The following is a 16032-nucleotide window of genomic DNA, read 5'->3' as shown; positions in this document are numbered from 1 at the left end:
CCCAGAGAATGCCCACCAGTGTCATCCAGATCAGCCTCTGTCCAGTACAGCTGAAAGTGAGGGGACCGCACTGTGCCGGAGTACTCGGAAACGCATCAAAAAAGCTCCATAGTTGTCACCAAGAGGTGCACATGGGTACCTTTGAATGTTAAGTGCCATAATAAGTCTGTAAATAAATCCTGACCTCATTGCCCTCATGCAGAGGTTTTTAAAAATATGTTTTGGCTGTGGAACATCTTTATGGAGATAGAGGATAACTTTAAACACTTTGATGCAGGGCAGGATGTTTCGACTGTCAGTATTTGGGCAGAGTAAGTGTGTTGACAGGACGATAACATGAGTCGCACATTGCACAGGGAAGAGGTTTGAACACGTGCCGCACACGCATCTCTGAGGTGGGGGGCAGCACGGTGGCGCAGTGGGTTAGCCCTGCTGCCTCGTGGCGCCGAGGTGGCAGACGACACAAAGGTTGGTGGAATTGCGGATAGCGATGAGGACTGTCGGAGGATACAGCAGGATTTAGATTGTTTGGAGACTTGGGCGGAGAGATGGCAGATGGAGTTTAATCCGGACAAATGTGAGGTAATGCATTTTGGAAGGTCTAATGCAGGTAGGGAATATACAGTGAATGGTAGAACCCTCAAGAGTATTGAAAGTCAAAGAGATCTAGGAGTACAGGTCCACAGGTCATTGAAAGGGGCAACACAGGTGGAGAAGGTAGTCAAGAAGGCATACGGCATGCTTGCCTTCATTGGCCGGGGCATTGAGTATAAGAATTGGCAAGTCATGTCACAGCTGTATAGAACCTTAGTTAGGCCACACTTGGAGTATAGTGTTCAATTCTGGTCGCCACACTACCAGAAGGATGTGGAGGCTTTAGAGAGGGTGCAGAAGAGATTTACCAGAATGTTGCCTGGTATGGAGGGCATTAGCTATGAGGAGCGGTTGAATAAACTCGGTTTGTTCTCACTGGAACGAAGGAGATTGAGGGGAGACCTGATAGAGGTATACAAAATTATGAGGGGCATAGACAGAGTGGATAGTCAGAGGCTTTTCCCCAGGGTAGAGGGGTCAATTACTAGGGGGCATAGGTTTAAGGTGAGAGGGGCAAGGTTTAGAGTAGATGTACGAGGCAAGTTTTTTACGCAGAAGGTAGTGGGTGCCTGGAACTCGCTACCGGAGGAGGTGGTGGAAGCAGGGACGATAGTGACATTTAAGGGGCATCTTGACAAATACATGAATAGGATGGGAATAGAGGGATACGGACCCAGGAAGTGTAGAAGATTGTAGTTTAGTCGGGCTGCATGGTCGGCACGGGCTTGGAGGGCCGAAGGGCCTGTTCCTGTGCTGTACATTTCTTTGTTCTTTGAGGTCCCAGGTTCGATCCCGGCTCTGGGTCACTGTCCGTGTGGAGTTTGCACATTCTCCTCGTGCCTGTGTGGGTTTCGTCCCCACAACCCAAAAGATGTGCAGGCTAGGTGGATTGGCCACGCTAAATTGCCCCTTAATTGGAAAAAATAAATTGGGTACTATACATTTTTGACAAAAAATAAATAAAATAAATCTCTGAGGTGGGGATTTTGTAAACTATTGAAATGTCTGCTTATTAAAGTAGCTCTGGTGTCACGGCCATGCATGCGATCATATCCAGGGCCTTCCACTTGAACATCGCCATGTTCCCTCACCTCACCCTCACCCACATCCTCAGATGAATGGCCCCTATCTGCCGTGCCCTCATCCTCAAGGACATCCACTCTTTGGATAGTGAGGTTATGGAGGGCACAGGACAACACAGACTTGAGAGACACACGTGATGAAGTGAACTGCAATGCCTCCCCGATCTGACAAGGCATTTTAACCTCATTTTCAATAGGCCAATGGTCTGTTCAATGATGGCCCTGGTGCTTCTACGGCTGTCATTGTATCTCCTCTCTGCATCTGTTCCAGGGGCCCTCACTGGTGTCATAAGCCATCTCTTCAATGGGTAACCCATGTCACCTGGAAGCTGTCCATCCAGGTGAGTGCGGCTGGTGAATAGGTCAGGCACCTGTGCATTTCACCGAATGGTGGAGTCGTGGCCTGTGCTAAGGTACCTGGCAAATACCTGTAAGATCCATCAATGATAATCACAGATCAGCTGGATGTTCAATGAGTGGGAGCCCTTCCTGTTAGTAAAGGTGCCGGGCTGTCTAGCAGGTATCTTTATGGCTCCCTGTATCCTGTTGGACCTACAATCGCTGCAAACCCTCTGGTTTTATCCAGTTGACTCTGCTTGATCAGTGTGAAGGAGATTTAATTCCCTGAACTTTGAAACATAGCAACAGTGAAGATCTTGGTGCAGTGGTGTATAGCAGGCTGCATTATGCCACTGAGATCTCACATGTTGCCTGAAAGGAGCCTGTTGTGTGAAATTGAGCATGAAAGTGACCTTAGACCTACAGCCTTCAGGTGACCTCCACTGCAGTTGAAGGAAATCTCCCCTGCCAGCATGCTACAAGTAATGTGACTGTGGCGCTTGAGAACCTGAGCCACGCTCTTACATTGTTTTGGACATCTGCAAATCGCTCAATCTCTGCTTACATACTTGAGAGCTGCATAAGTCCTTCTACACTTCAGCTAAGTCCATCTACTCCCTCCAAGTCTGGAGCAGCTCTGGCACTTTGATGCACCACCAGTGCATCCTGGGCCTCCCGGTCTGCTCTTCTTCCTCACACTTTCATCCTCTTCCTCATCGTCCCCTCCTTCCTACTGAAGGTCGTACCTCTCACTCAGACCGGAATCCCCATTTTTGGGCAAGTTAAAGGCCAGCGCATTGACCAGGGTCTAAATGGACCCCTCAGCAGGAAGAATAAGGCTCTAATTAAGATAAGTTTGAAATGCAAACTCTGCTTCTTGCATGAGGCACTTCCAGCAGTTACAGGACTCTGAGCTGCTAAGCTGAAACTCAGGGCTCAGTGGAACCTTTAAACCAGCCCTAACCAGCTGCCTCATAAAAAAACAAACCCTATCTGGCGTGAAAGACTCTGGGAACATTTTATGACAAACACTACGAATTATTTAGGTCAATTGCCTCAATAACGAGCTTAAATACCTACTAAAATTAAATTCGAATAATGCGGTCCAGCTCCCAATTTGTAACCCTGCCTGCCAGCTCCATTTTCCAAAATTAGTGGTATAATGGTGGGAACGTAACCTGATGTCATCATGCTCGATAATACATTGGTGCGGGCGTGTAACACTCCAGAGCATATTATTCAGTCCATGGTGTGTGAATACAACTGTTAGTTTAGCATTGAAAACGACCCCAAAAGGACTGATTAAGTTTGTAATTTTTCTCTGTACTGGTAAACACCATATGCAATATCGAATGAAAGGTTTGTGGTGATATACATCACTGTACAAAGAACAAAGAACAAAGAAATGTACAGCACAGGAACAGGCCCTTCGGCCCTCCAAGCCCGTGCCGACCATACTGCCCGACTAAACTACAATCTTCTACACTTCCTGGGTCCGTATCCTTCTATTCCCATCCTATTCATATATTTGTCAAGATGCCCCTTAAATGTCCCTATCGTCCCTGCCTCCACTACCTCCTCCGGTAGTGCGTTCCAGGCACCCACTACCCTCTGCGTAAAAAACTTGCCTCGTACATCTACTCTAAACTTTGCCCCTCTCACCTTAAACCTATGCCCCCTAGTAATTGACCCCTCTACCCTGGGGAAAAGCCTCTGACTATCCACTCTGTCTATGCCCCTCATAATTTTGTATACCTCTATCAGGTCGCCCCTCAACCTCCTTCGTTCCAGTGAGAACAAACCGAGTTTATTCAATCGCTCCTCATAGCTTATGCCCTCCATACCAGGCAACATTCTGGTAAATCTCTTCTGCACCCTCTCTAAAGCCTCCACATCCTTCTGGTAGTGTGGCGACCAGAATTGAACACTATACTCCAAGTGTGGCCTAACTAAGGTTCTATACAGCTGCAACATGACTTGCCAATTCTTATACTCAAGTACACAAAGGGTTAATGTACATACACTACACCTAGCTAGACACTAGAGGGAAAACCAGAGACATGGCACACAGACAGTCAACCAATAGGTTAGTAAGATAGGACACGACCAATGGGCAGTCAAGATACACACAGAGGTGACACTACCACAGGAGGGCATTACACCAACCCATATAAAAGGACACATCACACATGCTCAGGCTCTTTCCAGTGGAGACTCTCAGTGAGTACAGACACAGGGTTGATTGAGCATCACTCCCACCACGTGGATTGTAGCAGACTGGTTAGTCAGCCTGAGTGACTATAGCAGGATTAACAGTAGCGTCGAATCCAAGTAGGAAAATTGTTAATATCTCAATAATTGTGTTAAAGCTATCTCCAAGTCTGAACCTTCCTTTGTCAGAGTGCACATCAAGGAAGCAGCTTATGCTATGTCAAGGGCATAACAAAACAAAGTTGTTATCCCCATAAAGAATGATTTCTGAAGCAGATTTACATGTCATTTGGAAGCTACGAAATGTATTTCAGTATTTCATATTCTGTTTGCTCTTAGGTGACATTCTGTTGGATATAAATGGCATTGAACTAACTGGTATGACACAAAGTGAAGCAGTGTCCATCATAAAGCATAGTGCTGCCTCCTCTTCTGTTGTTTTCAAAGCTTTAGAACTTAGGGTGGCAGAAAAAGACAATGTCAACAGCCAAATGCCTCTTAATGCCAATCAAAACAGCTTACCTGAAGATGACTGGTCACCATCGTGGAATATGTGGCTAGGATTGCCTCGGTAAGCATGTCCATTATGTATTCACATAGTACCCAGTAATATTTGTCTGTTAATTTCTGCCTTTGATTGCCAGGTTAAATCATTTACTCCAGAAATACACAGGCCCAGATTGGCGCAACTGAGGAAAATTACTTGAGTTAGGAAATTTCCTGACTGTCCAGACCTGCTTTGGTAGAAAGACCCATGAATGGCAGGGTTTGGGATAGAGCCTGGAATGCAGCCCCTGGAAGCAAATTGAAAGTGACCACAGAGTGGATGAATGCCGAGGCAAGCTGGTTAAAATCTGCCCATGGTCCCAGTTGTATTAAAGGCTATTATGTCTCAGTTCGCACACAACCTTGTCCTCCACCTCAGACCCTCAAGTCCCCTTTATACCCACAATGCCAACTCATGCCCCCCTCCACCCAACCCCATAGCTGCTTGTAGTCCCCATGCCAGCTCATGCCCATTCACTCAGTATACATTATGTATGTACAGAACCAATAAGACCGAAAATAACAATGGTATGTGTGGACCTGTTCAGGCAAAAAAAAACATTCACAAATCTTCTTTTGTAGTTTTCATGCATAATGATAACATATGCATATATGCTTGACTGAGAGTCTAAACACAGAAAAAGATTATCTCAGTTGGTGATGCTTTGACAAATGGAGAGAACTGTTTACTGCTTGATTGACATTTTTAAGTGGTTATAATATGTTGTTCTTTCTGTGATCTCTTTTGTCACTGTCTCAATTTTAGTTGTAAAAGATTATGATGTGTGAAGTGTTTGAAACACCTGTTATTGCAGTTTAATGGTTTGTCTTAATTATTTTTATAGATCTGTAGAAACAGCAGGCCTTTTTTCAAAATAATAAATGTGAATGGGTATTTCTCTTTGAGCAGTTCCACACATGCCATTATTACTATGTGGCTTATTGGTTCTGTACAGGGTGCATATGCATACATGGTGATGAACATTGAAGAGCCATAAGTTGGCATTGAGATGGCAGAGCTTATAAAGGGCTATAGGGGTTGGGGGTGGCATAGGTTGGCACGAGTTGGTTGGTATGGGGGCCATAGGGCATGGATGGGGCAAGAGTTGGCACTGAGTTCGGGGCATAGAAGGGACATTGGGGGAATGGGTGAGGCCTTTAAAAAATATTCCAGAATCCAGGCTATGGTTCACTACATCTCTGAGGGGCTGCGAACACTTGAGAAGCTAGTCGCACTCCACAATAATTATGCCTATCCCCGCATTGCAACTGACCAGATCAAGAGTACAGGGTACAAGCCTCCTATGTGCACTTTTATCCTATCCTAGTGAACATTGGGGATGCTGAGAATTGGAGTGGGAATTCTAGAATCAGGTTCTGCCCGGCATTTTCAAATGGCTCCAAAGTCCTTCCAAACCCCAGAAAATCCACATCATAGTTTAATTTGAAATACACGGGAAACACTTGTAACACATTTGTTTAGCCATTTTACCTTCATCATCTGAAGAGTTACAATAATGAATCTCAGGCAGGGCAACCAAGGTGCCAGAGAAGACAAGCAATAGGAATTAAGAGCTTGTGCGAGTGAAGCACTTTTTATACTGGAGCCGTACATTAATGACTGGATTTTGGATCTTTTAAAATGTTACCTGGGACCCAGATGTGGAAGTTCTACCCCTATTCCTGACAGATCCAATTTTTGCCAGTAGAGGAAAAGGAGAAGGAAGTGATTCAAACTCAGCAAGGTCATTTTGAACTCAGTGCTGACTTCAAATAGACTTGCTGTTGCAATCCACAATGTGGGAATTAAGTGTTGATGGAGTAGACATGAGCATTCCTGAAGGACAGATAAGGACATGTATAGTTGTCACAATCTGAAATGGTTTAAATGCTCCACTCTTTACATTTCATCTATGCTGCTTCACTGCATACTTGGGTGAAGGTGGATCAGTGACTGTGCCGTTGAGAAAAGCAGCTTTGTGGGTGGTGCAGTATGTGGGTCAGTGGGAATGTTCTGCTTCATCATCATTAACTCAGTGCTGTCACAGCCAGTTATCTGAAAGGGGACCCCAATCACTTAATTGTCACCAGTTAGGGACCTTCGTCTATTAGAATCTGCTCCTGTTATATGCAGCCAACAGAGACCCAGATTTCCACCCCAATGGAGAGTCTCTCTGTGGTGGTGTAAATAACAGAATCCCGCCTCTGAACATGACACTTTCTATTTTCATGGGGATGGGTGCATTTTGTGCAAGCATGTTTTACAGAACCAGCTGCCCATCTAAATCATCAATTGCCTCCACAGAAGTGGGATTTTGGTGTGTCGGGAGTATGAAACCTGAATTATGCAGATTAGATATAGTAAACATTGTTCTGAACTTTGTGGAGAGTTAAGATACCCCTTTGGATCTGGTCCTTGGACATCTTTGGGGGAGATAAGGTGCCCTTTGGAATTCTTAAACGTCGTTAATTGTGCATAAAAAGTGCTCAACTCATTACCCTCAAGCTCTTTGGAACTGTAACAGACCTGTTAAAATTAACTGTCAAAATTGTCAGTAGCACCTGTTCAAGAGGATCTGTCAATGGGAGCTGTCAAAAGTGTCAAGGAACATGTCAAAAGCACCAGACAAAGCGAGTTATCAAGGAATTTTAAAGTCCTGCCTTTTAAATCTTTGAAAAAAATATCTAGAGTATTTTTAAAAATTGCTTACTATTTCACTCTGTTTGTTGACATAAGCCGGAGGTCTTCCATTACAGGTTGAATGTTGCATGGCTGATTTCACAAACATCCATTATTCCAGTAGGGTGCCTGTCATTTCACAGTTTGATTGACAACTAAAAGTGGTTATAGGCTCTTTGATGTAGGAGTTTGACTTCCGACGGTCGTTGTTATTAGGGATTATGCACTTGAATTAAATGTTTGTCTTTATAAGTCTTTATTGAGCTGAAGGATTTTAAAGGTAATAAATGGTTTCTTTATGAAAGAGAGTGTTTCTTTCAGTGTAGTTAAGTGTGCAATAGACACTTAGAACATTATTTTAGAGAACTGTATTTTATCTCATCTCAGCTTGGGTCTTGAGGTCTGCCCTTGTTGATACTGGATGAGTTTGCATGGTAGGTGTTAGGTCAAAGGGCATGTGTTGGCACTAAGTTGGCGTAGGAGCTCTGAAGGGACATGTGAGGTGGGTGGAGGGACACAGGCTGGCATAGAAGCTATAAAGGGATATGAGGGTGGTTGGTTAATAGCATGACATAGGGCATGCAGGGCACAGGGATTGTTTGGGGGATATACCTTGGCATGGAGTGCATAAGGGACAATGGGGGTTGGATGAGGGACTTAGCTTGTGGACATGTGGACATGAGGTGCTTTTAGGGGATGGGTTATGGGAGGGGGTCAGGGTGTGGGTATGGAACATAGCTTGACATGGGGAATGTGGGGACATGAGCATTTTGGGGGGGCATAGTTTGGCATGAGAGCATGAGGAGCCATATTGTTATTTGCTTGGGGGGGGCATGAGGGATCATTGTGGATGGGGCTTGGAGAATGTGTGGGGTGTAAAACCTTTTCACTTGGGGGCCACAGTTGCCTAAGATGGGCAGTCAACTATTTGTAAGTGATTTTAAGATAGTTTATTAAGAAGTAGCAGTTTAGATACGATGCACTAACTAATTGGACAGAAACGTATACGATCCCTGACAGTTGAGAACAGTTCACTGACCCCAGCTGATGAATGGGAGGTTTGTACAGTGTGTCTGTCTCAGTAGATTGTGATGGCAGCATTCTGTTCTCCAGTCAAAGCGTTCGGGAACTCTGTCTTCCTCCTCCTCCACTTCTTATCCATCTTCCATCAGACGAAGGCGGCTGCTTGATGAGCACTGCCACCTCACTAGCACAGCCCCCTGTTCATCAGCACTTGTTGATATACCCTTTTTCTGGGGGTTGGTAGCTTACCCAGTGTTGATCACCTATTCGAACCCTTCTGACCAATGGATATAGCGTAGGTACCCAAAATGTCAGAATGGTTCTTCCTGCCCCTCCCATCACCCTGCTCAGATTCAGCCTTTTAGTTTACATCACGCAGGGGGTCATTTCCTGGTTCTTTCTAAACACTTGTATAGATAAGGAGGGTACACAAGATGCCATCCCACTACCTTAGGACTGTCAACATGACCGCCTGAACCAAGTGATCCTGATGTTTGGAATTGTTGCCTGTTTATAAAATACCTTTCCAGAGAGAGAATCAATGCTGTTTAGCTAATCTCATAAGAGTTATATACTATGCAGAAAATGTCAGTTTATTAAAGACCCCAATTTTTTTTTTGTGGGGGGGGAGGGGAGAGTTGGAGGGATGTCTCACACTTTATTCTTTATTTTTATATTTTGTACCCAGTGCCAGAGTCCCAAGGCAGGTCTTCCTCCCATCCACCTCTGCATCTTGTATCCTCCTCAGTTCTTCCAGGGTCACCCACTTCGATTTCTAATCCAGCCAACCTGCCCCGGACCTGTTGTCCGGGGAGCTATTTATAAAGGTGGGGTTGACGGAGCCTGGAATTCTCCCATCTCTGTGAACCCAACACAGGAGCAAAAATCTGGAGCATGAAGGCACAGCAGCAATTCGGACTGACCGAAATGTCCGACAAAACCCCCATCTGCAATAACCATAGGTTCACACCAGCACTCGCCGATGCCAACTTCAAAAGGTGGAGACAGGACGGGGGGACATTGACACTCAGGGATCTATACACTGACGATCACCACACTGGGCGAACTGATGAAGAGATTCCAACGAGCTAAAGGCAACAAACTCAGATACCTGCAGCTTAAAAACTTCCTACAGGAGACAAGGACATACCCGCGGTCACCATGGCAGACACTATTAGAAGAGCTACTGGATGCAGACATCCTCGGCAGAGGGAACTGTAGTGACATGTACGAACGACTGGTCGAGAGGGCCGACATCGAACTGGACACGATGAGGAGGAATTAGGAGGAAGACTTGGGATTCAAAATAGGGTGGGGATTCTGGAGCGAAGTACTGCACAGGGTCAACTCTACTACACATGCACAAGGCTTAACCTAACACAACTAAAAGTGATACATAGAGCCCAGTTGACCAGAACCCGAATGCGCAGATTCTTCCCGGAGGTGGAGGACAGATGTGAATGATGCCAAGGAAGCCCGGCCAACAATGCCCATATGTAAATTCTATGATTATCTATGATTATCTATGATGTTCGGGTTTTGCCCCAGACTTGCTGGATACTGGATAGCCTTGTACGAGGCAATATCCAAGGTGATGGGGATGAGGGTGGAGCCATGCCCGAAAGTGGCGGTCTTCGGGGTATCAGACCAGCCAGATCTCTTCATGGGGAGGAGGGCAGACGCCCTTGCCTTTGCCTCCCTGATTGCCTGCTGTAGAATCCTGTTCGGCTGGCGGTCAGCAGCACCACCCAAAGCTGCAGACTGGCTGTCCGACCTCTCAGAATCTCTCCAAATGGAGAAAATCAAATTCGCCACCCGTGGGTCGGAAGAGGGCTTCCACAGAACATGGGAGCCATTCACCCGACTGTTCCGAGACCTGTTTGTGACCAACACATAAATAAATAAGTAGCTGGGGATAAAAAGCCCAGACAAGACAGAAAGAGGAAAGCGAGGGAGGACCTGGGGGCGGCGAGGGGTGGGGAAGGGAGGAGGTAGCAAGGTGAGGTAGCAAAACCCAGCAGAAAGAATGGGGGGCTGCGGTGAAGAAGGGGGGGGTGGGAGGGAGGGGGGAAGGGGAGAACAAAAATGGAGAGCGAGAAGGGGGAAGAGATAAGAGAACAAAAATGGCGGGGGGGGGGGAAGCACAGGGGAAGAAAACAGTGGCAACAACCACAGCACGGCGAGAGAACGCAAAGAAAAATGGGAAGGAGAAACGAGAAATGGCCGATACTGAGGTAACTGCACAAAAGTATGTAAAAAGCATTAGGGGGCACCACGCAGGTGCCACTCCACCCTAGATATATGATCTGTAAAAGGGAGAGAATAAAAGAGAGGGAAGGAAAGCCCCCCACCCCTTCCGGTCCAGTTATATTTCCGAGATCCTATGTGTTTTCCTGTATATATATATATATATAACTTGTACAAAACCCAATAAAAAACATTTTTAAAAATATATCGTATGAAGGCGAGAAACCGATAGGAACATAGGGCAGGATTTCAAGGGACCTTTCGCCATGGGCACAGATCCCGTTACAGCTGCTAAATCTCATGAGAGGGACATGATGGAATTTGCTGGTGAGATCTCAATTTGAGATCTTCCGTGCCACCCACGAGTGATGTGGGAGCAGGAACTTTATTTCCAGACATTACAATATATTAACATAGACTTACCGGACTTGACGCCATAACATCCGCCCACCCCTTACCCTCCCACCCAGTTGACATGATGTCACGCTGGCACAAATCTCTACTGGTTTTCAAAAATGAGAACCAGCCGTGGTGGCTATGTCGGGGCTGCGCAGGTGAGTACACCCCCTGAGAGGTGAGTGGAATGGTCTCCCTGGCACTGCCAACCTGGCACTACAGTTGACATTCAAATGGACACTGCCAAGTGTGCTCTGGCAGGGGGGTAACCCTCCTCCATAGTAATGGTGTGGGGGAGAGAGGAGAGCCACAATGACAGCATGGGGGGAGGAAAGAGGGGAAAGTCCCCATGATAGCATGGAGGGGTTGGGCAGAAAGGGGATAGTTCCTGGTTGGGGGGGGGGGGAGGCACCTGATGCTTATGGGGTGGTCCTCTGTGTATGTGGGGGTTGGGTGAACTTATTTTCAATGCAGATCGGGGCGGCCTTTAAAGATGGTGCCCTGATCTCTGTGGAGCTCACCTTGTCGGCTCAATCAGGCCTGGCCCCACCAGAATGACACCGTAAGCCGGCCCCCAGATGTTCTCTTCACTAAGTGCCAGAAAATCTTGTGTGTAAACTCTGCTGTGTTTCTGGAGAGAAACATGCTGGTTTTCAGTCAGACCCTGACACTACTGTTCTTTGGAAAAATTCCACACGTAGAATGTTTTACAAAAGTCATGCTGAATTTACTTCCTCTCAAATGCTGATTTTGAACATTCCTATGTTTTGTGCATTCTTCCCATACTCCTAACTTATTCTTTATAGAATTGTGCAATCACTTGGTTACTGCGGTCATTGATTTAACATTGCATTCCACATTCCAATAAATATTTACTCAAATAAGTTCCTTCTAATCTCCCTCGCAGGAAATTTTTACTTGTTTTTAACTCCATTTCCACTGCGTGAAGGGAGATAAAATCCTTTCACCAAATTTGTTTGGAAACTTGCTTCACCGAGTATGTGATGGTCAGAAAGCAAAGTATCTCCACACAGATAACGTAACATTTTGCAATAGTCATACGATGCACCATCACACCTTTTCAGTGCTGACAGAGTTGTAAAGATAATAGTTATAAAATGAGCCAGTTATATTAAGTGCATTATTTAGAACATAGAACATAGAAAAATACAGCACAGAACAGGCCTTTCGGCCCACGATGTTGTGCCGAACTTTTGTCCTAGATTAAGAACAAATTAATCTACACCCCACCATTCTACCGTAATCCATGTACCTATCCAATAGCCACTTGAAGGTCCCTAATGGTTCCGACTCAACTACTTCCACAGGCATGCCCCCACTACTCTCTGGGTAAAGAACCTACCTCTGACATCCCCCCTATATCTTCCACCATTCACCTTAAATTTATGTCCCCTTATTTCAGAGTGATTAAAACATTTCTTCGCTTTCCCTCCTCCACTAACTGTCAGTGAATATGTTCACTTATCTCAAGGGTGCAGTTAAGCTATCAGTGTCCATTTGCAGCTGGTAGTTTGGACTGCAATATCTACATGAGAGTTCTATGCATGTATGTCTGTGTGTTAATTCAGTTCCGGTCACAGCATTTCTACTTTACAAGGGGTGGATGGGAGGATGCACAGTCTCAGGGCATTTAAATAAGCTTTGGGTAAGTTTGTAAAAGTGTTCATTATTTTAAAGGACTACATTAGCATTTTGTAAACCTATTTTAACGCCGTGCAATGTCAAACCCAAGTAGTGTCAATTATCTAACTGCCTCTTGAGGTCCCGAAGTCAACCCTTCCCCCCCCCCCCCCCCCCCCCCCTCCCCGAGTCAGAGCAGGAAACCATCTGCAGCTACAGTAAGATTACAACACACATTCCACGTTAAGGGTGCTCAAAGACACAACTTAAATCCGTCAGCATGTGATTATGAACTTGAATTTCAATTGAAACTACTGTTTCTGCCAAATGAGAAATGTCTGTAATCCACAGTCAAGTCTACGAAATAAGCAACTGAGTCAGCTAATTGCAGTGTAAAGTCTAAAAATATCTGGGTCTCTGCAATTAGTAAACTGTTCCTTTGTTTGGCCAAACCCACAAGAAGATAATTGGAAATTACAGTGAATTAAACAATTTACTGGAAATGTCTTTGTTGTTTTCGCTATGCTCACACTTGGATCCCTTACCTGATCTAGCTACAGAGTACTGTTTCCATTTTTCGTAGTTTGTGGTGTTAAGGTTACTTTGTCACATGAGGGTACAACAACATGCTGATGTTATAAGCAATTATGCAGAAGTGATGGAAGCCATATTTTATCTGCCGACAATCTAGGAACTCAGGCACACATACAACAGATTGATTCTCCTGTCTATCTGTAAACAAAGGAGGGATTAATAATGGCTAGTTCCAGCCAACAGTACAGCTCTTCAAAATCGAATAAATCTTATGAGGTTAATGTGCTGACTGGAAACTCTACAAAAATATTTTTACAAGAAGGAATGCAGATGTTAAAATGTAGTAAAGATCTAATATCCATAGGGGAAGACGGCTTGCCACCCTGGCCTCATTTGGCTTACATATGACTCCTGTCCTCAGAATGCACAAAGGGCAGCCAGGGATGGGCAATAAATGCTGCCCTGCTAGTGTAAGCTCCACCTTGAGAACAAATTACGAAAAAATGTTGTTTTATAGGAGTGCAACCCTGATTTAATGGCAAATAGTAATATAACATGCTAGAAACACATTTCGCAGTCAAAAAGCTAAAAACCAGGGCAGCACGGTGGCACAGTGGTTAGCACTGGGACTACGGCACTGAGGACCCGGGTTCGAATCCCGGCCCTGGGTCACTGTCCGTGTGGAGTTTGCACATTCTCACCATGTCTGCATGGGTTTCACCCCCACAACCCAAAGATGTGCAGTTTAGGTGGATTGGCCATGTTAAATTGTCCCTTAATTGGAAAAAAAATAATTGGGTACTCTAAATTTATTTTTAAAAATGAAAAAACAGTTAAAAGTGTTGGGTGCAACCTCTTCAACTGAGCCAAGGTTGCAAATGAGCCACTTTATAGAACTAAGACACAGAGATAAAACACGTAAAAGTCAAGATTTGTATATGCTAAATGTCGCCATATAGAAACAATTAATGAGTTTAATATCCTGTTGACCTCTTTGCTGCTCACCCATCTTGTAAGTTGATGCACGATCAATAACTATTAAAACAAGGTTGTAACATAACTGAAGGCTTTAATAGGCTAGATCTGTTCCCCAGCAGCTTCGGTACAGAATGAGGGCTGCTGGGACGGCACCGGTTCTTATACCCCGCCTCTCAGGGCGGAGCTACATACTATACAGCCAATGGTAAACTCCTAGGTTTAACCAATGGGCTTCAGCCTCTCTGGTACTGCAATACCTGATAATACCACTTTAGTGTCCATGTTTCCTGATTCTACATTAGTCAGGGTCTGACAAAACCCCTCAAATGGGTCTATTTGTCCAAAGTGTGGCATTCTGATGAGTATATTTTTTCCTTTTCTTCGATTTTGATTGAAACGGATAGCCACAGATATCGAATTCATCCTCGTTGCTCGATGTAGTGAGGTACTTTCAGAGACTTGGGTTTTCCCGCTACATTGCGCTCGGCGCCACTCTGGGCGCACTGTGTGCATCGCGGGAGAGGCCCAAATCGGACTTTGTGCCGGGCGCAAAACTGCACGTGAATCACCCAACCCAAGGCACCTGGACACTGTCAGGGAGCCGGGTGCTGCTGGGTGTCAGGTTGGCACTGCCAGGGTGCTAAGTTGGTACTTCCAAGGGTTGGGGCCTGAGAGTAGCCTGACCCATGAAAGGGGGGGGGGGGGCATGAAGGGTTTTGGGATGGTGAACAGGGGGTATGAAGGGCTTCATAAAGGTTGGGTGGGTGAAGGTGTGGGTCCTGAAAGGGTGGGTCCTGAAAGAAGGGGGTGGGGGGCCTGAAAAGAGGGAGGCCCTCAGCGACCCTACAGTGTGCTCATTTAGGGCAGCATGTTGCCCAGTGGTTAGTACTGGGACTGTGCCGCTGTTCGAATCCCGGCCGTGGGTCACTGTCCGTGTGGAGTTTGCACATTCTCCCCATGTCCGCATGGGTTTCACCCCCACAACCAAAAGATGTGCAGATTAGGTGGATTGGTCACACTAAATTCCCCTTAATTGGGGAAAAAAAATAATTTGCTACTCTAAATTTAAAAAAAATATATAGTGTGCTCACTTGAAAGGGTGCTCCGATCTCTAAGTGAGCTTGTGGGTGCCCCCCACCCCTGGGCAATGTCACCCCCCACACACATGGGCATAACCCCACACACCCCTAAGTAAGGACACCCCGCTATGGGGTCCCTGGGGGTTCCCCCCCTTCAGGCCTCCCATGCTCTCTTATAGCATCCCCTCCCTTCCAGGACCCCCAACCGTCAACCCCCAACCTACCGGAGGCCCCTATTTACCTGCCTTGCACACCCATATCCCTCAAATCCCCCTCCATCCTCCTGGGGGAAGGCCAGAGAGCTACCCTGCACTATCCCTGTCCACTTAGGGGTCTCAAGTGGCCCGGGAGAGCCGCCATGTGCTGTTCTGCCTGGTCCACGTTCCTGTGGACCAGCAGTGATCGGCACCCAGCTAGAGCCTCCCTGCGGAGGCCGGAGAATCGAGGGAGGCTGGTGTATCCCAGGTTACTAGGCCCTATGTAGGTTGAAGACCTACTTCTGCGTGTGCCATTTGGTCCCACCCCTTTTGGACAGAGTTCCGAATCCGATGCCTCGCGGGACTTGGGTGAAATCTGCAAGGCACGAAGGTTGTGGGAAGCCCGCGAGAGGGCTCTCCTGGGTTCTCCAGCCGTATTGTGCTCTCACTCGAGCGCAACGCAGCCAGAGAATCGCGCTCTCAGT

The 16032-nt window shown here is 46.1% G+C and overlaps 1 protein-coding gene across 5 annotated transcripts in view; it reads left to right on the top strand.

Moving 5' to 3' along the window:
• lnx1 (ligand of numb-protein X 1) overlaps positions 1 to 16032 on the top strand; it is a 351286-nt gene that overhangs the window by 307540 nt on the left and 27714 nt on the right. For all 5 annotated transcript variants that reach the window (XM_072496765.1, XM_072496762.1, XM_072496764.1 and 2 more), the window contains one exon: positions 4566 to 4797. In XM_072496765.1, coding sequence (XP_072352866.1) covers positions 4566 to 4797 — 232 coding nt within the window. The remainder of the gene's footprint in view (positions 1 to 4565; positions 4798 to 16032) is intronic.

The sequence above is a fragment of the Scyliorhinus torazame genome, chromosome 3 (assembly GCF_047496885.1).
Source record: "Scyliorhinus torazame isolate Kashiwa2021f chromosome 3, sScyTor2.1, whole genome shotgun sequence".
Lineage (NCBI taxonomy): Eukaryota > Metazoa > Chordata > Chondrichthyes > Carcharhiniformes > Scyliorhinidae > Scyliorhinus > Scyliorhinus torazame.
This window is presented reverse-complemented; position numbering and strand designations above follow the sequence as displayed.